The sequence below is a fragment of the Xiphias gladius genome, chromosome 2 (genome assembly GCF_016859285.1).
Source record: "Xiphias gladius isolate SHS-SW01 ecotype Sanya breed wild chromosome 2, ASM1685928v1, whole genome shotgun sequence".
NCBI classification, from domain to species: Eukaryota; Metazoa; Chordata; class Actinopteri; order Istiophoriformes; family Xiphiidae; genus Xiphias; species Xiphias gladius.
The window spans coordinates 10208075-10232798 of record NC_053401.1 but is presented as its reverse complement, the minus strand read 5'-3'; the positions used below and the strand labels follow the sequence as shown (position 1 = coordinate 10232798).

Below are 24724 nucleotides of genomic sequence, written 5' to 3'. Positions count from 1 at the left end.
ACACACACACACACACACACACACACACACACACACAGAGAGAGAGAGAGAGATAGAGAGATAGATAGAGAGAGAGAGAGAGAGAAGGAGAGAGAGAGAAAGTGGAAAAAGTGGAGAAAGTGAGACAGGGAGAGCAAAGACTCACAAAATCACAGCCTTCTAGGCAAAGAGGGAAAACTCTTTCCTTTCACTTTCAAATCTCTCTTTTCTCCCTATATTCCTTTGCACTGTAAAACGGACACTGTGACTTTGTAAAAGAAAAAATGGAAAGAGGGCTATTTCTTTCTCTATGCAATGGAGTTAAAGTTTTATAAGACTCTTGAGTGTAGAAGTCTCATCCTTTTTTCTCTCCCTACTCTTACTCTCTTTCTCAGTTCAATTCTCTCCATGAATCTCCTTCTTGCTCTTTCTGGTCCATTCCCCACTACCCCCCTTCCTCATTCCCCTCTGTCCATCTGTCTTTTTCGCCCCCACTTTCATCCCCTGCATTTACCTTCTTCCCTCTTTCTCTCCATCCCTCTCCCTTTCTCTTTCTCACCTATCTCTCCATCCTGACTAAATAAACACACAGGTTTGAGGACCATCTGTTACTGATGAGCATTCATGTGCAAAAAACACACATACTAAGAAGACCCAACGCATAAACACACACACATGCACATGCGCACACGAATGCAGAGATAATAGTCACGATACATAAACAACTTTTGTAGGTTTTTATATTTTGGTTGGAACTCCAAAAGTTAGGAGGAGTGTCTCACACATGCACATGGACGCGTACATGTACAGTATGCTAACATGAGCAGGAACACAGACATACACACACAAAACGAGGAATAATGAGTCATAGGTCGATGACCAGTGGATGGAAAGAGGAGCAGACTCTAGGCAACAGTAGGATGGAGACAAGGTAGGCAGAATCAGATGGTGAGGTGATTGTCATTGCATTTTTAAAGAACGTTGGATCATGTATCAAAGACGGGCTGAAAGAATAAAAACTTTTGACAACTTTGCTGAGTCTGCAGGCTGTCTTTTCCAGGACCGACCTGCATCATATCCACACAGTCAAACACATTCACACTCAGATCTGCTCAGTATAGCTTCAATCCCTCCACTGCTGCTGTACTGTAGAATAGCTAGAATGTCAAGGAACATTCCCGCTGGGTCTTGTTTTCATAGTTTTGACCATCATTCTTATCTTTTATAACAACTTTGTACTGATAAATTTAATTGTTGAGAACTTGGAACACAGCAAGAAACACCATCAATCCGACGATGATACAGATTTTAAGCAAACCCTCAGATTGGTTGAAATTATTTGGAGTATAAAATGAAGGAAAAGGGTAAAAATGATTACCAAGCCTGCCTGCTTGCCATGCATGCTGTTCAAACTGACATTCATTACAGTTTACATACCTCCTGGTTTAACTTTGACCTACTGCAATTACTGTACAGTTTTCCTGTGCAATGAGGGATTATTACCAACATTTAAGGTGTCCTCACTTCTGGTGTTTTCTCAAAATAGTGATTTAGATCATCTGGTTAAACCGTTGACTTGTATATAACTTCTTTGATCATCTGACCACTCGTGTTTTTTGTCCCACTGTGGTTCATTTTAGTAATGTTGCCATCTTTCCAGATCACAGCAATTACTTCAGTCATACAAGGTTATCATAACCAACAGCAACGATGGCAGCAACTGCCAAAACAAGACCTGAGCTCTAACAACATGGAATTTCTCGCTTTCCTTCGCAGATCCGCCAAGCAAAGCACTGTGCCAACTCAGTCACCTTACCAATAATCTCAAATAAAGGGTTTTTTTTTTTTGCGTCCTCCAGAAAGAAACATGACAAATAATTTTAGTATCATTCCTCATCTTCTCATCAGATATTGGGTCAGATGAGCAGTTGACCAGACTCACAAACCCATTTGTCTAATGGCCAGGTCAGCTGGCTGATTTAATCACAGAACAGAGGAAGAGACAACAGATCGAAGAGTTGTAGATCTGCAGCTGAGGAGCATGACTCCTGAGGAATGCACAAAGTGTCTGCAGAATCCCCAAGTGTGTGCGTGTATGCATGTTCAGCATTTTTTCTCTTTGACTCTCGCTCCATAAATCCTTCCTCTCCCCTTCCTCTGTCTCCACTGTAACTCCCATCCAAGAGATTTACATCTAACGTTTACTTTTATAACAAAAAAAATCTCCAGTCATCTTGTCATGAACTGAAACGCAATTCTGTACAATTAAGATTAACTGTTAAATGTCTCTGAGTTCTGTCAAATCCTGCTCAACTGCTATGGTTAAGATTCAGGTAAATGACTTATAAATTAGGAAATATGCGTTATTAACAAATGGCTAGTAATAACACGACAATATGTTATCAGTACAACAATGCTACTTTTTTCAGCTCATCTCATTCCATCTTTAATTCATCCTTAATCTTCTACATTTTTCCCTCCCCCCCCCCTCCTTTCTTCATCCTTAACGCCTCTCTCTTCAAGGCAATCTATTAATTGTATCTTTCCATCCACCCTCCTCTTCATTGGACATTTCTCTCCTGTCGCATCAACATCTATCAGTCTTTCCATTTCTCTACATTTCATCAATTTTTTTTCAGCTCAATTCGTCTGTACCATCCATTCATCTCTCCTCCTTTCCTCCTGGCACACACCCCCAGCTTTCCAGTTTGATCTATCCTCTACTGATTTCTTCCTTCTTTCTCCCTACATTTTACACATCTTTACATCTCAATCCATCTTTTCCATCCATTCCCTCTCGCTTTCCCTCAGGTTCTTTGCCAGTATATGGATTGCCAGGCAAAGCATTTTTTGCAGCCAGCTGGCACAAAAACTCTTGCTGGCAACATGGTTTCTCTATACAGTATATGGGAATCTCACACAGGAAACAATTGGCACCGTCCATTTTTATTGGATTCAAACTAATTTGAGTCCCTGAGGACACGCTCAACGCCAGCTCGGAGTAATGAAATTAAAAATGCAAGATGCTCAATTTAAATCCAGCTGTAATAATGTTAAGTGCTGAGCAGTGATATGTCTTTACTCAGTCAGCACAGAAGCTGATCCAAAGTGCTTTAACATTATATTTACAGTAAAATATCTTTTATGTACTTTAGTCCCAGCTCTTATCTTCAATTAAGAACTGTAGTTGATTCTTTATTTAGTGTACAAGCGAATAAATGTCTTTAACTTGTTTAGTATGGTTTAAGCATTTCAGCTGCAAAGGCAAAACAGATCAGAGTACTGGTGGCACCATCCATTTACACATTAACCTGAAGGCCTGATTTACTGCCATGTTCAAAGAGTGGAAAAAACACTCAAGTGCCAGTCTTTGTAACTATCCAACTCCCTCTAAGTTTGTCGCTTTGAGCAAAACAGTAAAAGGCAGAAAAAATACAGATGACAGAAGAACAAAGGAAAGAAAAGACAGTCTCCCCTTCTCTGTCTCATCACTCCGTTTCTCTCATCCCACCCTCGACCTGAAGGCAAAGTGCCACCTGTGTGTAACAGGCACTGGGTTTGGATTAACCTCTCACACACACATACACACACACAAACACACACGCACACTCAAAGACAAATAGAGAGAGAGACAACTGAGAACTGAAGTTTCCCATTTTAATTCAACCAAAAACAAAATGGAACCTCTTGGCTGAAATTAGACCAATATACTTATATTGTTTTGGTAATTCTGGCATTTTAATAAAATCTTAGAACAAATAGTTTTCTACCAATACGATAATATGATTTTGCTGAACCAGTGTCAGTCTTTAAAACCTGCTAACTAGAAACAGTCTGACTGAGATTCATGTATTCTCATAGGGGAAAAATGTTTTCTCCCTCTTTAGCAGATAAATACACACACACACACACACACACACACACACACACACACACACACACACACACACACACACACTCACCCCCATTCCAAACCAGCACCTTGAGTATTAGGTTAAATAATTGAAGAGAATGAAAACAGTGCAGCAGTAAAAGAACAACAGCCACTGGGCTGTTGCACTTTCTCCAACACACACACACACACACACACACACACACACACACACACACACACACACACACACACACACACACACACACAACTTCTGACATCATACCACTGCCAAGTACTTTCCATTTCCATAAAACACACACAAATACACAAATAGTTGCATGCAAACAACAAACATACACGCTTCATAAAAATAGAAATGGTAGATGCCGTACAAGGCTGTCCTATTCAACACATGCACAAGAAAATGCATGCATGTCTTTCTCTATCTGCACATACTGCATATACAGTAACACAGACATGCAAATACAAATGCGCAATTATAAACATGCAGGCAGTTTGCGCCTCCACAGACACACACTTGTGCATACAAAAAGCCAAATTGTCCTGACACACACGTAAGCCTGCCAACACGCACACACAAGGACAAAGATTCCCTCCTGCTATTCCCCCTCTCCCTCTCTCTCTCCATCTTTCTCATCAAGCAAACAAACAAACCCGGCTGGCAACTACTGCTCCTTAAAAATGCGTACACCCAAATCACCACATACAAACACCCTACATTAATGAAAAAACACACACATTCACACACATACTGGTTTTGATGTCAAATGGCTCGCCTGGAGTACAGTAGACGATAGATTATATCTAGTAGCCCCAGAAAAAAGGCAGACACAGTGGTTATTGTTCATTGGTATGATTCATTGCTGGGACAAACCACATAGAACAGAGAGCAAGAAGAATGCACTCTGTTCAAAACCTTGATTATTCCCGAATCCTTTTAGGAAAACCAATTAATTTTGGTATGTAGCTCAATATGCATATAATATTACATCTTATAGTGATTATTTTGTTCAGATTTCAGAAAGACAGCAACAGCAATGTGTCCTTTTTGCATTAAACTCTTCTTAGTTGCATGGATTAATCTGCAGGAGAATATGGTATTGAATGGACACGGTGACGATGAACTGAACCCCAGATGTCATGGTTACAATCATGAATGCTAACTGCTGCTTGTCTTCTCCTTGAGCTTGTATATTTATTGAATGGAGACTGACCACTGTTTGGAGTGCGGAGGGCAACAGAGAAAAAGAGAAATGGAAAGAGACGAAAGTTTTGTCTGTTTTTGTGCAAGAAAGAAATAAACTAACTACCTTTGCATAGGAAAGAAGCAAAGAAAGAAAAAAGATGGAGAGTGAAGCTTTTCTTTTAGCATTCCAGACATTCCTTCATCTTTTCTTTTTTGCCACACTTTGCTTTCTTTCTGCGTGAAACATGGTACTTACCTGCTGTGATCAAAGAGGTGGAACCAATTGGGTGAACACACTCACTTACACACAACAGAAAGCAAAGCAAGGCAGTGCACCAAAAGTGACAAAGGAGAAAGACGACACTGACCACAGTATTAGGCTGAATAGAGTGGGCATCTGTATTTGGATTAATGGATTTGTTAGTCCAGGGTGTGTCCCTTCTGTTGAATTGCTTTCTGTGGCAAAACTGCTTCACAGGCCCAGATGGAGAGTGACGAGAGGGAAGAGAAGGAGAGGGGCCCTTGAAAGAGAGGGAGTCCGACAGTCGGATTGAGACTGGGAATGGTGAGACCGAGAAAAAGATAGACTGGTGGGAAAGAGACGGTGAGTGTGATGACACTGAGTAGAACGTGTGGTAAGAGAAAATGACTGAATGTGGGAGGTGAAACGAGAGAAAGCAAGTGGCAGTATAGAGAGACAGAATAATAATTTAAAGCTCAGTGGGAAGGCAAAAAAAAACCCCAAAAAGAGCCTGTCTTCTAATCTGACTGAGAACCTGTGGATTTGCTGCATTTGCCAAATGAAAGCTTTTTTTCCCACTTTTCTCTCATTTAGAGTTGATCTTTTTCTCTTTTTGTCACTTTTGTATCTTCAGGTGAGAAGCATTATGTGCTTCACTGGGGTCACATAACAATATTTTGTTTTCAGTCATCTCACTGCCTTTACAAGCAGCTAATTAGCAAAACTGCTCGGTTCAACCTTGAAGCTGCACTAATCCATATTTTTATATTAACCATGGATTAAACGACATGTATACTCTATGTATCCATGAATGTGAAACGTGTTGGTCGTAGTGACAAATCCAGAGCTTTATGGAGCCTTATAGTGTCTTTCAGCCCATGGTCTTGGTTTAACAGCCTCACAATTTTACCCTTAGGTACATTCTCACTGCTTTCATCAATTTCCAACTATACGCTACATGGCCAGCACCAAACAGCAGACTAAGATGAAGTTAGTATGTAGCTGGTGATCAGACTGGAGCATTTAGCAACTGAAGAACTGGATAATTCCCTCATGAGTTGGTGGAGATTTAAATACAATAAAGAAAACAAAGCAAAAAGGAAAGTAAATATAGGATAAAATGTTCATCTGTGTCTGCTGAATGTGTACCTAGGTAAGTGTTTGCTGACAAATTCACCATCACAAGTTCATACTGTGATAATATACAAGTGTTGTGTTTGCAGCTTGTTTCACTGCCCCCAGGAGGAAAAAAGTCAGTTACTGCAACTTTAACAATCTTATTAAAGCACTTATCAAAACCAAGTAAAAAATAGCCACAGACGAAAATTATTGAACCCAATAGTTAAAAAACTAAATTGTGCAAATGACAAGAAATCACATTCACGGCATTGATGAAGCATGTAAGAGAAACAACAGTGCAAGTACTGATTACTTTCATAATCGACTAATGTGTAGATTATTTGGTATAATTAATCTATTAATTGTTTGGTCTATTACAAGTAAGACAATAATAAAATATGCCCATAAGGGTCCCTGAGCTTGAGGTGATCTCTTTAAATTTTCAGTTTTGTCCAATGAAGGGTCAAACACAAAGGCATTTGTCTGACAAATACATACAACAAAGAAAAGCAGCAATTCTTCACATTTTTGGCACTGGAACCAGAAAATTTTTGGCATTTTTGTTTAATAAATGAGTTAAAATAATAATCAAACACTTGCTGTAATGATAATTTATTAATTTTCATACTACTGTATAATAACACCAAATGAAATATTCCTTTTTTTTAAAATCAAAATATACACCAAACAACAAAAAAATTGTCATGTATGACACTGTTGTAGATAATTATACTATCCTTTATTGGATCTTGTTTATAAAGACCTTGGTCTAACAAGTACCAACATGAGATCAGGAATGTCTGTTATTCTCGTTCTGAATCTACAGTGGCACATTGCAGTGATGTGAGTGGAAAGGAGTCGTGCACAGGGAGTGCAGACAGAAGGAGAGGAAGAGATAAAAACAGGCGGGCGGAAGAGAGGTGAAGATAGTGGGCCATGCATGAAGGGGGAGGTGAATAAGTGAGGAAGTGTGGAGGAAAGAAGGAGAGAGGAAGAAGGATGAAGGGTGGAGATGAAACGTCCATTCCTGAGCAGAGGCTCGATCAAGCACAAGCGTGTGTTTGTGTGCACATATCCCCAAATTACTGGGAGGTAACTTAAGTCGATTTCTAACACTAAGATGATTGCAAAGACAGAGAGAGGAGGGAAGGTAGGAGGTAAGGAGCTGACTCACCATGTGATGACAGAAATGGAGGATGAGAAGCAGAATGAGTAAGAAGAGAGAAAAAAGGGAGCGAAGGGACGGCAAAAAGCCAGAGATGAACAGAAAAGAGAGAGATTGAAGAGAAGGAAAGTTACGGGATAATGAGAGCAGGAAATGAAAGGATGGCTTGGGTTAAAAGGGTGCGATTTGTCTGGAGGAAAGAAAAGGAATGAAAGCAAAAGAGATTAAGAAAGAGAGAGAGTATAGCACATATTTCCCAACATTAGAGATCTGAAAATATTCTTACATGTCTTAACAAGTATATTCACACACTATAACAGCACACACACACATACACACACACACCCGAGGAGGGGTGTGCGTTTAAGTGTGAAGGCAGGGATTTTTCTAGGGATGGAAGCCAGCCAAATACATCATAGATTGGTCAACTAATCATCTGTTCCTTTGTTCTCTCACACAGGTGCACACGCAACACAAATTTCAACTCAGGGATTTACGGACGCATATACATGAGCCCACACATACTGCATGTGCTCATACATACACCAAACTGGCTGTAAATTTTCTGAGAGTGATTTAAAATCTGATGATGTAATTTCACAACCTGAAGTCCTTTCCCACGTATTTTTTTTTCTCGCATTATATCTGTCTTGGTCTTATATTTGTATTTGTCTTACACTCATACGAGAGAGCTAAGACAATATGTTAAAGACCAAAATGTAAATGTGATTATTTTCTTAATGTAAAAATAAAGCCAGAGTACTGACCACTTTCTTCACTAGTTTCACAGATGATCAAGAAGCATGTTAAATATGACACTGTGAGGCAGCGGGTGACAGCAAGCGGGTATGTGTGCATCTCTTGCATAATATTTCACCCTCCTGCCAGACTAGCTGTGTCTCCGTCTCATCCAAATGGCTTCTGAACCAAAAGACAGCTGGGAGTCCCCAACCAGGCAGCCTGCTTCATCTGTTTACCATCTTCAAGGCCGCCTTACAGCAGCAAGTCAAAACCACCAGAAAGGCCCATAAAATTATCACGATATGCCACCCTTTGTGCTGTTCCATTAATTTTTACATTAGACAAATAAAGCCAGAACTAAAATGCACAGGGTTTGGGCTATAGGTAATTTTCAAATTTTCCTTTTCCTAATTTTCTAAAATTCACGACATTCTTCAGCTTAGAACAAAATCCAGGTCTACAATCAACTGCAATGACAGCAAAATTAACCTAACGCTGAACAGGATATTACTGTTGACAGTTTGCTCTCTCCATCTCTATTAATTTTTTACTTTGACTCTGAGCAATGAGACAGCCCAGAGATATATGCAGTAATTCAATGTCCCATAGAAACACATAGACAGTTGCACGCACACAGACATCTTTTTCCTACCTGTGTTTCTTCTTGTACCACTCTGTATTGCTCCTTCCAGACGGCCATCTTTGTGGCCTCATCCTTCCTGAGCGCTCTCTCTTTCTTCAGCTCTGGACTCCAAAACGTCTTGATGGAGTTCATAGAGGAGCTCAGCTTGGACTCTTTAGCCTCCAGCTACAATAAATCAACAGCAAACAGTGTGACTTTGTTTTAATAAATGTTAAGTTATATTCACTGGGATGCGTCTTAGTTTACAGATGTAGTTATATTATATTACTTTCCATATATTATTTATTAGATCAACTTGCTTTTAGTTTTCCTTACAGCTGTTGTCTTAATCTTACATTTTGGAGCAATAAATTAAAAGCAAACAAACAGTATCATAAAACTGCAAATATGAAATACGAAACGCAATTAATTGTTAAACAAATACATGTATCATGCTCTTTCCTTAGAGAAGTGTGTATGCGTGCAAATGTCCTTACTTCTCTGCGTAGTAGTTCGTTCTCTCTCAGGACTTCTCTCAGTTGCGTCTGTAGGTCTGACATGGCACCTTCTCTCACCTGGTAAAAAACACACACACACACACACACACACACAGACACACACACACACACACACACACACACACACACACACACACACACACACACAGAACAAATCTTAAATATTGCCCCCTACAAATGTCATATAGGATATCCAGGAACAACATAACTGAAAGTGAACTACTACCTCTGAAAGCCACTGCTGGTGCGAAAAAACCACACACAAATATGAGAACTCAAATATGGAAAGAAGGACTCACATACTGTATGTTAAGTGCTTTGAGACTGTTACTGTGAGTAACACAGATATGCATGATGCATGTGCATGCTTATGATTTATACAAAGACAATATTTTACAGCAGACCATTTTTTCAAGATAATTTGGGCATTCATAGACATAGCTCCTTCATATACAAAGCAAACACCTGATTTCAGTATTAATAAGAAAATGTTCCCCATATAAATGTTTAATTCATCTTGACATCAGAACAGCAGTCTATTTATGAAAAATATTTACAATATTTATAACAACAAGCGGAGTCTGCACTTATTTGCTTATGCACAGAGTTTCTTATGGTTCTGCAAGTGCAAAGTTACAAAAGGTTTTAAATTTTTAAATCACCAACATTAAAAATAAGGGAGTTAAGCTTTAGAGTAACAGCATCCTTTGCCATATCCATAATATACAGCACATGACTGTGACATATGATAGAGATGAGCTTGTAAAGGAAATAAGGGTGAAGGAGAGACAAAGACATTTTTGATTAAGAAATAATTAGAAACAAATGGAGGAGGGAGGTATAGGAGAGAACGGGATGACGCTTCTTGGAGAGATGAGCTTTCCGGTTATGAATAATGGTTCAGAGGGAGTGGGAGGGTAGAGCTTATCTATTTAAGCATGCTGTATGAATAACCAGACAGCTCCTATTTTATTTAGTTAAAGGGTAACTTAAAAAGAAAATATTAACACTTAAACACATAGATGATTAATCCTCCACTTCCCACCTCTACACAGAACAGATAATTCATAATTATGACAAAATATTTTGTTTGCCAAGTGCAACAGATTTGATCTTTTATTGTTTTTTTTGCCTTTTAAAGGAATAGTTCAACATTTTGAGAACTATACTTATTCACTTTCTTACCAAGAGTTAGATGTGCAGATTGATACCACCCCCATATCTGTTGGTTCAATATGAAGCTAGAGCTGGGGAAATTGTTAGCTTAGCTTAGCATAATGACTGGAAACAGCTAGCCTGGCTCCGTCCAAAGGGAAAAGGTTAATCTCTTCAAAAATCAAAGTGTAAAGAAAAAAAAGAAAAGTTGCGGTTTGGGAGCGGGTTGTGTGCTAGACTATTTCATGGCCAGGAGCAGTGACTTGATTTTTGTACATACTAAACAAACAAGGTACAACATGTTAACTAGTGAGCTTTAGAGGTGCTGGTAAGTGGATTTTTCTTTTACCTCTGGGCAGAGACAGGCTGGCAGTTTCCACCTGTTTCAGGTCTTTATGCCAAGCTAACCTAACTGGCTGCTGGCTCCAGCTTTATATTTAGATATAAGAGTGGTATCAATGTTTTCATGAAACAGTCAGCAAGAAAGTGTATCGGTGCATTTCCCGAAATGTTGATCTCTATTTTCATCTGGGTAACTTCTAGAAACAAAACCGCCAAGTTATTTTTGGGTCTTAGTGTTCACACAATACAGCAGCTTCTGTAAAGAGTTTGTTCTTTTTTAAAATTCTTTCATACTTTGTCAAATTTTGTTGGACACAAGTGTGGTACGAACTTCAACCTTCAGTTCACAAAACGCTTACTTCAACGTTGCAGCAATAGAAGAAGAAAACACAGCAGTGCCTCACCTGTCTCATGGAGTGGGGCACAGTAGCTGCCTGTGGAGGATGGTTTGGCAGCTCCCCCCCAAATGCTATAGCATCACTGGGTATGACCGCTCCACCACCTCCCCCTCCTCCTCCAGTATTTATATTAGGACTGCTCCCCATAACAGCCGCCCTCATCCCATAGGGAACCCTGGTCCCGGCCCTCCCCAAGGTCATGGTGCTTTTGGGCAGTGAGGGATTCAGCCCACTGCCCAGACTCCCAATGCCGACGGGGTCTTCAGCTGTGTCAGAGAAGTACATAGGACCACCTGTGGCGTAGGCAGCATTAAGAGACTGAATATTCTCCATGGACAGGGTTTTACCAGAGCCAGTCAGTCCGCCGGTAGAGCTGCTGCTGCTATTTCTCCGGTGTCCAAGGCGTGGGGAGCGAGGGAGGCGTGGGGAGCGACCAGGACTCCCAGACACTGACCCATTACCGTTGGATCCAACAACATCCAGCTTTGAGACGGAACGTGAGCTACCGTACATGGTGACACAAAATGGGGTGTATACTGTAGAGATGTAAGAGTATCAGGGGTCAAATTAATAAATGAAGTGAATCAAAAATGTGAGATAATACAATAGACCAGAAAGTCAGCTGGTGTCCTGAGAAAGTTTCTCCCAAGAGAAAACGGAGTTGGGGGCCTGTGCACTTACAGCATGCTCAAAATTACACAAATGCCAAAAAATGTAAAATGGATGTCCAGAAAAAAAATCTGAAATACTACATCTAACAGCTGAAAACACAAACTCCTGTCAGTCTTCTACTGTAGTGCTTCTTGACTTGAAATATCCTGGTGCAGTGTTGACATAACTGTGATCCAGGCCTCTCAAACACCCTCACTGTAATCCATGGGCTTTGTTAGAAAACAGTAATCAATAGAGCATCCCTTTAGATAAAGGTAGCCAGTTAATCCGCAAGGCCTGCTGTGATCGGATCACCTAGAAAGAAAAGCAGAAAGAGACAGATTTAGTGATCAGTGGAACAAAGGGATGCAGCACTTACGGTACAAAGGGAATACACTGGATTTTTCTAAGTTATGGTTTTAAATAATCTACTGTAGAGTAATATACTAGTTTCATTTTTTGTGTACAGTATTTGTGCACTGCTGTTACGACAACAGGAGTAGACAATTAACCCATTAGTCAATGTACAGAAAATTATTTTAAATGATCAATTAAATGAATAAGTCATACATGGTGTAAAACTACCAAACATTTGCAGGCCATAGCTTGTCAAACTCGAAGATTTCCTTACTCTCCTTTTTTTTTTTTACATCATTTCAAGGGAATCACTTTGGGTGTTTTGACTATTTGTTTGACAAAATACAATTTGAAAATGTCTCTTTGGGTTTTGGCAACTTGCAATAGGTGCTTGACATTATGTCTGATATTTCACCGGATAAAAGATAAAACCTTTGGCTTCCTCCAAAAAACTCTGCCACAGCCGCAAGCATCACCCAATGTGTCGGTTCATATGATCACACAGGCTGCTTTGTCCCTCCACCACTCATTACGCCTTCTTTTTCAGATCACATTCTAGCAACAATATCAAAGTTACTGTCCTGCAGCTGATGATAAACTGGAGAGCAGATAACATTCAGTCAGCTGACTTGATATTCATAGAGGTTAATAATGAGTTTACCAGCTGGATGAATTACATGTATTAAAAATAGAATACTCTGTTTTATATTTCTGTCAATCAAACCTTGTTATTAGTCCATTTATATTCTGCACTGATAATGTGGGAAAAAAACAGTTAAAAAGAGAGAAATAAATGCCCATCTGTTCTATTCCTGTTAATTATATGAGTCATACTGGATAAACGGATCATATACTAAATTCCAAAATTGTAAATTGTAATTATACATATCAAATAAAGCAGAGCAACCATGAAATAATGTTTTGACATGGTCTTACAGCCTGGTAATAGTGTGTGTGTGTGTGTGTGTGTGTGTGTGTGTGTGTGTGTGTGTGTGTGTGTGTGTGTGTGTAATGTAACTTAGACATTAAAAATGATTAAGTCAATCAGTTCAAAGAAACCTTGTAATTTACAGAGCTGTGAAAATAATGATAAATTTCATTCCTGTCACACCCTTCAGTGTATTCAATTTAAAGGTGCAATCAGTATCATTTTACTGTCTTTTTTTAAATTTTAATTTATGAGCTCTGGGTTATGCATGTTGCTGATGAATGCCACAGAGGCTCATGAGATTTCAAACTTTCTGTTGCAAATGCTCTAATCTCCTAGGCCCCCAGAACTACTCGTCATGGACTATGTACTTTGTTCTGTAAATCTGTTTGCATGAACAACAGTGCAACTTTAGAAAGGAGGAGTAGGTTTCAGACTCTATATGAATACTTGTCAATGGAGAATTTATACATTTTCTGTAAATATATTATATATGATATTATAATTATCATTTATAATCGCAACCTTATATGCAACCTTAAGTGTTACCTCTGGAGTCAGTTAGTGTCAGAATAAAGCAGTACATTTACAGCTGTTTAAAATCAATGACCAGCTGGTAAACAGTCATCATTTAGTCATTTGGGTACCCTTGGAGACAGTGATGTCATCCCCAGGAAAGTGGACACATGACCCATTGGACACATACACTGGCCATCGGATCCACATTCTCCCCTTACTACGACAACCTTTAATGAACGTAACCACTTCATAAGTAGTCACCACACACAAGAATGAAAACTTCTATAATTTTTCTCTGGCTTACCTCTTCACTATAACACATTATCATTGTTTGATTGCAGAAATATTTACACTCTAGTAATTTCATACTGTGGCTTTGACCTTAACACTGATTAATACTGTTTATAATGTTAGTGATCTAGGCATTTATGCTTATTTCGTAACAGAGTGCCATTATTTTACATTACTCACAATGGGCAACCATAGAGAAAAATGCTGTATGGGGGAAGATGAAGCCTTAAATCGCTTAACTTCAGTATAAAGAGCAGATTTTAAATCTAGTACTTTGCTTGTACTGTGTTGCAGAGATTCTACACATCTCTTGTTGAGTAGCTTGTCTGAAATATCTTTGCTTCAACATGCAACATCTTGAAAATTGCTAACTTCAGTAGTTAACATTTCAGTTTAAGACTGATTTACTGTGCAGCCCTTCGGTTTACTCCTTTTAATCTACCTGCATTCCTACTTTGGGTCCCTACCCGGACCGTTAACAGCCCTGTGGTAGTGTGTCTTTCCAATTGATGTTCTGCTAGGCACAGATCTTTGGCGAGGGAGATCTTACTGACAGCCAGTCAGTTACAGCCACACACTCAAACGCAAACATGGGCCATCTGCTCTGTCTCCCCTTAGGCCAAAAACACACACCTGGACAGAAACAGGCCAGAACCCTGCCTCTAGCACACAGCTACACACACACACACACACACACACACACACACACACACACACACACACACACACACACACACACACACACACACACACACTTATATACATACACTTACATAAACACATACACACAAGAGACACACAAACACAGATATATTAATCCACATACAGGCAATCATGGGAATAGTCAACACATTGCACAGAGATGAACATACATCAGTTCAGTGGCTGTGATTGATCATGTCACAAACAACATACACACATAAGTCTTAATTTGATGCAAAGTGAGACTGCAGAGACAGAGAGAGTGTGTTTGTGTTGGGGGATCTCCTCCCCCTCTCCTCTAGACTTGCTGACCTGTAGATAATGTATATACTCATGTCCCAGTTCTCACCATAAAGCAAAAACTGTGCAGTATGTCTAGCTTCTGTTTGTAGCCTTTATTCAAGCATTTATGGAACACACACAGAGCTCTTTTTCAGTCATGACCTGCCTCTACTCACATACAGTATGATGGGCACTGTTTGGTTGGTGGATTAAGAGCCTTGCTCAAAGGCATGTCTGATAGGCTGTAGAAAAGAACATTCAATCCCCCCACTCATATTTTCCCGGTGGAGATCCACAAGCATCTCCCCTGCAGCAATCATAATACTAGAGTTTAGTGTTAACTTTTTTTTTCCTGGGTCATTGCTACAGACTGAAATAGGTACAGGACATTTCATTATGGGTTTGGTAACACACAAACTAAATATTTACTGTATCCATATAAGTTAGTAATAGAAGTGTCTGGGCACACACAAAATACATATATCTATCCACTTCTGAACTGCTTATCGTGTAAAGGGTTGCATGGGGCAAGAATCGAGGTACACCCTGATCGGGTCAGCCATCCATCACATGGCTAAACAGACAAACAAACACACACACACACACACACACACACACACACACAAACACACACACACACACACACACACACACACACACACACACACACACACACACACACTCACTTCTTTTTATTTTTATTGGCTTGAGGACCTCATGGAAACCACAACACACAATGTTGTGTTTTCTACAGTTCGAGTCTAAAGGTCACATGAATAAACCAGCAGTGTTTGCTGCAAATAACAACAACCGCAAGCTTATAATTTCACACAAAACCAAAAACAAACTTTTTAATGAATCTGCACTTTCAACTGAATTTTCCAGGAAGAGTTTTGGAAGAATTAAATATTAGGTACAAAAATACACAATAAAAAAAACCACTTAGGACAGACAAACACACCTATGACGCAGTTGGCATCATGAGATCCAGCAAACACTAGCATATGACTGTCCAAGACCGACTTGTCAACTGGTTTACTTTCCCTCTTGCCCTTTCACACAACTGTGAAGAAGCACTGTGATGCTGCCGTAACAAACATCTGTTAGACACTGCTACAATGAAAGTTCATGGAAGTTAATTCTTGATCTAGTTCCCCTTGGTCAACTTACTAATTTTTTTCAGAGCTGTGAAAAAACTAGTAAGTGGACCTTGAGTTTTTGATTGTTTTGGTCAAATTCAAGTTCATGCTTGCTTTGCAATGTTATTTGATGGGCCACTGAGCATGGATGTCCATATGTTATGGCTATTGTGATCAAATCTAAGGATGCAACTGACGTTTGTTTTCATTATCGATTAATCTACCGATTCGTTTCTTGATTAATAAATTAATCATTTAATCTCTGAAATGTTGGATCATAAAAAAATGGCCATCATAAGTTCCCAGAGCCCAAGTGATGTATCCAAATGTCTTGATTTGTCCGTCCATGAGTCAAAAACCCAATATTCAGTTTAGTATCGTATAAAACTAAGAGAAACAGTTCACATTTGAAAAGCTGAAACCAGTAAATATTTGCTTAACAATATTGCTTCAATGAGTAATCAGTTATCGGAATTGTTGCAGGTAACTTTTCTGTCAATCAAATAATTGATTAATCATTCTAGCTACAATCACATCAATAATCAGACAATTTCCCTGTTGCAAAAACAAGTTTCAGCCAAAATATGAGTGGGGTATCTATAATTATAATTAAAGCTTAGCTGCGTTTTATGATACAATGTACTTAAAATATCCAACCACAATACAGTATACCCTATTAAATCCGTCCATGAGTCAACATCCCCTCTATGTCTACAAAACACTCTACAGGAAACATCAGTACATACAACGCCCTGCGTTTCATCCTCTGCCTCCCTGTCCTGTTCGTAACAGCCATGCCGCATGTCTCATCTTTGCTTCACACATTCCTTCCTCACACACATAATGTTGTCTTAGGCCTCATAAAATCCTAGAATATCACACTATGCTACCAAGAAAGTCTCTATGGCTGAATGCCGAGTACTTGTACTCGTGTAGATATCCAGTGTGTGCTGGCACAGCGGAGGACAGACTTTCTCAAATTTTCTCATTTGCACAACACGGCTACAGATAAAAACTCAAATTTTAAACCTAAATAGCAGATAGAGAGACAAGACTGTCACATCACCACCTTTTAAGTTAATATGGCAAACTTGTTAGCAGACAGTTGGCAAACATAAAGTACATCCTGCAGATACAGAGCAACAGTAGCATTCACTCTGAGTCATGTTTCTGTCCACCTGACGAATCCAATATTCAGTCCTCTTTCAGCTCTGTTTTTAGTCACTAGTAACTCCTGAGGGAAATATCTGACTCTTAAGCTGCTAATGCCCCAATATGTTCACCAGCTAGTCGCCAACTTTGTCTGTCTGTTGTTCGGTGCTGGGCACATAGCCTACAGGGGGGGGTTTTAGAGCTTTTTTGCTGAAAACAGCTGCCTGCTGTGGCCAAAAACAACGCCCAGAATGACCCAAACAGTAAAATTGCCGCCTGGAGAACCAAATGTGTTGAAAGACGCTATAAAGCTCAGTAGAGCCGATAGGGACTGCACAGTTGGGAGATAATTATCTGTGCGTTTGTCGCTACAAGAAAATCACTTTCGCAAACAAGTACTCATGTGATGTATTAATATAAAAATAGTGATTATAGTGGCTTTAAATTAATATTGCCTTAAATGATACACATGATACTATAGGGACACACAGACATGATGGGGAGGATTAGAATTAAACACAAGGTATGGGCATGAAGGAGAGGATTTTAGTTACCTTATATGAGACAGATGTTCTATTGAAATACTTAAACCTGTTTAATGTTGTTTCTCCTTAACTTTTCCCAATCACCCTCTTTCCTACCTCTAATCCATCCTTTCCCTATATGACTCTCACTTGTCTCCCTGGTGCTTTCACTTCCTCTCACAACCGCTCTCTTTCTCCATCAGCATTCCTGAAGGTGTTCAGCATGTTCTATTTATGTGAGAACCACACATCCGTCTATCACACCGCACAAAGCAACACACCACTCAACCTATACTTAGCCAGCTGGTGATTCAGCGTGGGAGCTGAATTTGACAAAGTTCGTCTCTTGCCTGAGGATCGGGGCTCATAAAAACACATTATACTCATCTTTGATATTATTATTCTCCATTACTTTCTGTTCCTGTCAGGCTCCTTGTGATACGATGTGGCTGGAAAGGACTCACTGGTGCTGTCTGTGGTTATACATCTCACTGAAAGTCAACTCGACAGCTCCGCTGAAGGGGAGAGCCAAACTTGTTGTGCACCTAATCTGTCTGAAGATTTAAAGTGATGAACCGCAGCTCACCGGATTCAACTTTTTTAACCTTTACAGTTGCTTTATCAGGACAGTGATAACATTACCTCTGTGTAAATCGGATTGCTATTTGTCTAAAGAGTGCAAAGGTGAAATGAATTATCTCAACCCCAACAATGTTACTATTACATCACAGTAAATCAAAGACAAAAGCAAGACTATGTAGCAGCTCATGTTTCATCCAGGGCCTGTATTTATCGAACTTCTACGAAACACACGTAAAATGCTCAAAAAACTTGGAGTAAAAAAAAGTTCTTTGCTAAGTGTTTCTCTGCAAAAATTTTAATTTTTAAAGAGGTTCATTTTATCTGTGTGAAATTCTTAACATGTCCGGCGGCAATCACCACGTTAAATTAACAACAGTCTAATATATTCATGGTATAAATTCTGATAGTATACAAGGTACATCAGACTACTCATAAGGCCACGATAACACATGCAGACAATGAAGATGTATGGAAAGTGCTGGAAAACAAAATATAATTTCTGCTTTAATTGTGTTGTTTGCAAAAACATAAAAAAGGGGTATTATATCCTATCAAATGTTCAAATCATATGTAAAACAATATGCTACAATAATCAATTCTGAACTATATATATTGATTCAGTTAACTCAATTATTTTGTACAGTAACTCCAAAACCTGTCTCAGAAGGTGCTTGCTCTCCTCTGTTTCTGTACTTCAGTCATCTAGGATCTGTTCTTAACCAACTTTAGAGACCTCTGGAGCCCTCTTAAATTTAACACCACTTTTGAGTCGCAAAAATGTGATAAACAGTATATACTTTCAAACTTATTCTTAATTTTGCAAGTATGAGTAAGAGTGATGGATTTTTACTTTCAGTTTTAACTTAAGTCCAAAATTTCACTTTTAGCAGTTTGATAACTAGAGGCCCTAGGCTTCTCTCAGTGCAGTTTCTTACTACTTCATAATGTATCTGGGCTTACCAGGATTCATTTAGCTCTGCTGTGCAATGCATAACTCATGCAATGCTGCCGTTTGGTTTTGAGTACTGTATTATTAGTGGTTTGGATTGGCTCCACATACAGACACAAGATAATGTCTCAGTGTCAGGGCATGACATTGATGACATATCGTTCCTCATCAACAGTTTTGTACTGATTTATGCATATTTAACTGAACTGTAACATGTGTAAAACACTTTCTACAGGATTTATGAGGAAGTTTATAGAGGAATAAAACAACTCAATTTCAATTATTAAAAAGTTTTCATCACTGGTACCATGAATAGAAAAAAAAAACTAATCCTGCACACAGCATATTGGAATAGCCAAAACTGCCATGGGATTTTTTTCAGTCAACCGAGCAGCCCAATTAAACCTGGGAGAACATTTTAACAGTGTGTGACAGTGAATAATGTGTTAGGCAGGAGATGTCTGGGCAAGATACAGATTTTGGCTCACCAGAGTGGCTGTGCTACTTGTAACTACACTCTGTGCCACGGGTCCTATCTGCAATAATATATATAATGTGGCTCAGACACTGGAAACCACAGCAGTGATAAAAGACAGATAGCACCAGCTCCAGTCTATTGTGTTCCACAGGAAATTAATCCGAGATCCAGGCTGGGCAAACATAACGCGCATACAATCAGGAGTTCACGCACACACTCTGACACACACATCCAGGTACATAAACACACTGATGCACAAAAAAATACACCGTTTCCATGCACATGCAATTACACACCCGTACACTTATCTAATCTTGGCTGCTGCTGCCTACCTAACAAATATGGAAAATGTACCGTTGAGATTCGGTAATTAACACAAAGGCAGGGAAGTACAAAAACCGATTCAGGGAGTGTGTAGTAGTTGATGGAAGAGAAAGTGAGAGTGGAACTCCCCCAGGCTCATCCTTTAAAGAGGAATGTGCTCGTACAGTCAACTTGCAAGAGTTTAGAGAGATTGAAGCGAGATGAGAAGGTGACCCAAACATCCCCTGTAACAACTATCTATCTATCTATCTATCTATCTTATATGATATAAATAAAATCTACCCCTGGCATAGTGATAAAACAACTTGAATAAGTTGAATAAATAAATAACAAAAAAGGCATCAAAGATTAGATGGTCTTATGATACAAGCGAGTTCTGGGAAGCGACTTAAAAGCACTAGTGTCTTGGTCAGGCTAAATTCCTTGTGTTGCTCCAAGGTCTTGAGCCGTTAGGACAAAAGTTTTTACCTTTAATGTTGAGCCCGGGGACAGGGAAGGTTCATTAGGGATCGAGAGTTCGGGAAGACATATCAATGCATCAGGTGGCGTTACGTTTTGAAAATTACTGTTAAAAATAATCATGAAACCGAATAAGATAGTATCAGCATACCGTTTACCCGAAGGCAGACTGAGGTGTCCAGAGCGGAGGACATTTAAAAAATGTCCAGTGTTTACAATAATCACAGTGGAAGGAAGCAGCTCAGTTCCCTGACTCGGTGATCCCGGAGGAGGGGCGGCGCAAAAGACACGGAGCAGTGGGCGGAACACGGAGGAAATCACAGCGTGCCCCCACCCCTTCCAACAAAAACACGCAGCGGATTTCACCTCCTCGCCTCCATCAACGCGACCGTGTCGGATCCGTGTCGCGCTCGGATCCACCGGGCTTGCGGAGATGTTGCCGTCGGTCTCTAACGTGCCGCCGGCTCTTGTCTCGACCGAGTGGCGTTGCGTGCCGTCTGGTCTGCGGGCAAGACGTGGCTGCCCTGCGCAGCTCTAACGGCACGGAAGACATCATCTTCGTAGTTCAGAGAACAAACTAAAAAGTTTAGAAAACAAAACAACCGACCTGAAGAACTCGAGGGACCCTGTGAGAAATATCACAACACACCTGAAAGTCCCCGTGGGAATATTATGGCAAGAGATGAAACACAACCTTATTACCGACTAACACAGACACACTCTTTAAGTTCCTAAGGGGATATTAGTGTTACCGGTGGCGCTGTAAATGAATATTATAAGGAAGTGACAGCGAAAAGTCTATGTAGCTTTGGGAAACGACAAGGGTTGACAGTAGCACTTCATCTGCCGCCTGCAACACAGCAAGCAGACCGGTAATCGCATTTAGAAGTACACAGACAAGACATAGTGTTATTAGCCTGTTATTCCCGTGAAAGCCCCCCCTGGTTGTACAGCTACAATTGGTTTTATCGAACAAAGCGGGAAGGCGCCTTGTTCAAGGGGGCTCGCATTGTCGTTTGTGGCCCGCAAAAAAAAAAAAAAAAAATACAAAACGTATCATAATGACAGTCCGGCCAAAACACGTACGCTGCTCCTCTCCGGCGGAAATTTAACAGAGCCCTACTGTGGGTCTCACAGCTGACCTGAAACTGCTGCACCTCGAAGCGGCCATCGGATTTTGAATTGTGTTGGTGCCCCGTGTTCCTGTCAGTCCTCGGGGGTGGCTGCAACGACTCACGCAAACACGGACATGCGAGGGGGGCCGAGAAGTGGCCAACATGACCACAGCACTTCTGCACACGCAGCCCAGACAGACCTAAACACACGCGCGCGCGCGCGCACACACACACGTAGGCCCGTGTGATAAATCATGCATGTGTACGAGCACACGCTCAGACTGCCGGCTAAGTTCCAGTACTCACTGCGGCGGTGTTAACGTTGCTGCCCCTCGGTTGTGAAATAAGCTCTGTGTTTATTTAAAAAAGAAAAAAAAAAAAAGGCCACTCACGTATCCTCTTCAGTTATTCTGCCGCTGTCAAACCTCAGAGTGACGCCCCGTAACGTAGCAGACGGTCAGGCGAGGGGAAATGCTCTCTCTCGGGCTGCCCCCCTGCCTTCCGTCTATCTCCTCCGTCTATCTTTCCCTCTTTTCCGTCTTTGCCAGCTCCACCACTGGTGGCTCCCCCACTGCTCGGGCGCTCTCGTGACGTCACGACGGTGGAGCGCGCGCCCCCGAGACGTACACCCCCCCCTCGCCTTCCTCCCTTCCCTTCCCTTCCCTTCCTCTCCTCCATTATCAAAACTCACAATTAAATGAGAGAAATAGTTTTCTTTAAATCTAAATATTCACATCAGCCAAATGTAATATCACCCACATTGTCCTTTTAAAATTTTGTCATATTCTGTATAAAAAAAATCCTTTAGTTTTATATCCTTTAAAATTTTATGATGATGTTTGAACGATGAAAGCATTCAAAAATTCAGATTAAAATTATTTGTGAGCTTTAGCAAAGGTAGCCTTCATGGCGGTCTGTGTTGGTCTCTCCTTCTCTGCATTGTAACCCAGTGAAATTCCACGCCCCGCCCGTGTTATATTCTACTATATTAGCTGCCAGAGAAGAAGTATTCATCCTCTGCGTAATACCACACTGTAAAACTACTCCATTACAATGAAAGTCCTGCATTGGAAATGTTACCTCAGTTAAAGTATGTAGTATTAGCAAAACTTACTTAAAGTATCAAAAGTAAAATTCCTCAACTATTATATATTACATCATTAGAGTGTTCTTCAGACAGATGAAGGTGTAAACAGCATTTAAGTGTTGTAGTTGGTTGAGCTGATTTTTTTGGCTCATTTAATCTATGATAATGTATAATGTTTTATAAGCTCGCTGTATGTTTTGTGCGTAAAATGTTAATTTGTACAATAAGTGAATATAGCTGTTAAATAAATGGAGCGGAGTAAAAAGTGAAATACTTCCCCCTGAATTGTTGTGGAGTAGAAATACAAAGTGGCTTGACATGGAAACACTTAAATGTAGGAGAAGAATCTCAAATTTGTACTTAAGTACGGCACTTGAGTAAAAATGTACTTAGTTACATTCTAATACTGTTAGCTTGACAGCAATGTAAAAAATACTTGCGCAATACAATACAAGTGTCAAAACTAAAAATACTCATTCAGAATGGCTCCTATCAGACTGTATATTATTACATTAATGTTAATGTACATTGGCCATTTTAACTACTTTATATACCGAAGTGCAGTTTAAAAGCAGACTTTGTGTGTGGTTGAAAATTTGAATCCGAAAAGTAACAAGTAAATCTATCAGAAAAATGCAGTGGGTTGAATAGTACAATATTTTCCTCTGGGATGTAGTGGAGAAGAGGCATAAAGCTGCATATCGTGGAAAGTGCAGTTCTTGACTAAACGCACCGACTCTTCAACAGTCTGATTTTGTTACGTTTAATTCGAAAAATTCCTTGATTTTTTTTTCTCAGTCCTTAACAATAGACATCTTAGTGATGAAAGAATTCAGCAATTAAGACAACATGATTTATCAGCTTCAGCAGTAGCCTCTTTATTTTATAGTGTCCCTTGTTGTCTCCAATGGCCTACATTGTAACACTGTGATATTCCAACTTCTAACACTGCAGCTTTGTAGCATCTTAATGAAAAATACCATACCTTGTTTCAAAACTGGATGCAAAAGGGCCTGTTAATGTAATTTAAACTGGTTCTGCTCCCCACCACCTGAACTCTGATACAGGACTATCAATCTTTTGTCATGTAATATTCCTGATCCACAGTAATGGATCTGTATTGATTTCAACCCATAATGAATTTGAGAGTGTTATGATTATTTCAGCTCAGCTGTAAGATGTCCGCTAGGAGGAGATGATCTCACTAAGTTTCATTTGCAGTAATGTTAAACTTATTAGATCATTTATACTCATTTATTTTATGCGTTCACTTTTGTTAAGGAGGCGTCTTAGTGTGATGCTTGTAAACTCTTTCTGCACCCATGCATTGTGTCACCATATCAGGACCTATGACATGTTCACACTTCAGACTCAGTCTCTGTTTGATGAGTGAATGACCTACATACAGTATCGGGTAAGATTAAAGAGTATGTACTAGACATTGACCAAAGACACACACACACACACACACACACACACACACACACACACACACACACACAGTGCCCCAGTTCCCTGGGCGCCAGTCAGTCAGACAGCTGAGGTATAAATAGTTTGCTGGCTAAAATTCCCCTTGAGAGAAACACATCAGGAGTGGTGGATCAGCGCTCTCTTCTAAAATTTCCCCACTAACTCGATCACTGAGAACTTTTACTGGTTATTTTAGTTTCCAGTGGTATGTCAGGATTTGTAACGCTGTTTTGAAAAGTGCTACAAAGTTCTTCTCTTATCATAATTCCAGTCAATTCGATCAGTGACTTCTATCAAGCGTATCGATAAAGGAAGGCTCAAAGGTATAGGAGTATTAAGTCTGAACAGTCTCTT

General features: G+C 39.9%; 1 protein-coding gene across 9 annotated transcripts in view; it reads right to left on the bottom strand.

Annotated features, from left to right (window-relative positions):
• LOC120800517 (ELKS/Rab6-interacting/CAST family member 1-like) overlaps window positions 1-22375 on the bottom strand; it is a 123335-nt gene extending 100960 nt beyond the window's left edge. For 5 of the 9 annotated variants that reach the window (XR_005708993.1, XM_040146679.1, XM_040146721.1 and 2 more), the window contains exons 1-4: window positions 22206-22375; window positions 11368-12327; window positions 9446-9523; window positions 8979-9134 (exon numbers count right to left, since the gene is read on the bottom strand). Coding sequence is in view for 8 of the 9 variants with exons in the window: in XM_040146679.1 (XP_040002613.1) it covers window positions 8979-9134; window positions 9446-9523; window positions 11368-11874 (741 nt within the window). In the remaining variant the exon portion in view is untranslated. Of the gene's footprint in view, window positions 1-8978; window positions 9135-9445; window positions 9524-11367; window positions 12328-20707; window positions 20779-20849; window positions 20949-21784; window positions 21807-22119; window positions 22142-22205 lie in introns of those variants that run through there. The other 4 variants (XM_040146713.1, XM_040146705.1, XM_040146690.1 and 1 more) reach the window with 4 other exon arrangements.
• Window positions 22376-24724: the final 2349 nt, after the last annotated feature.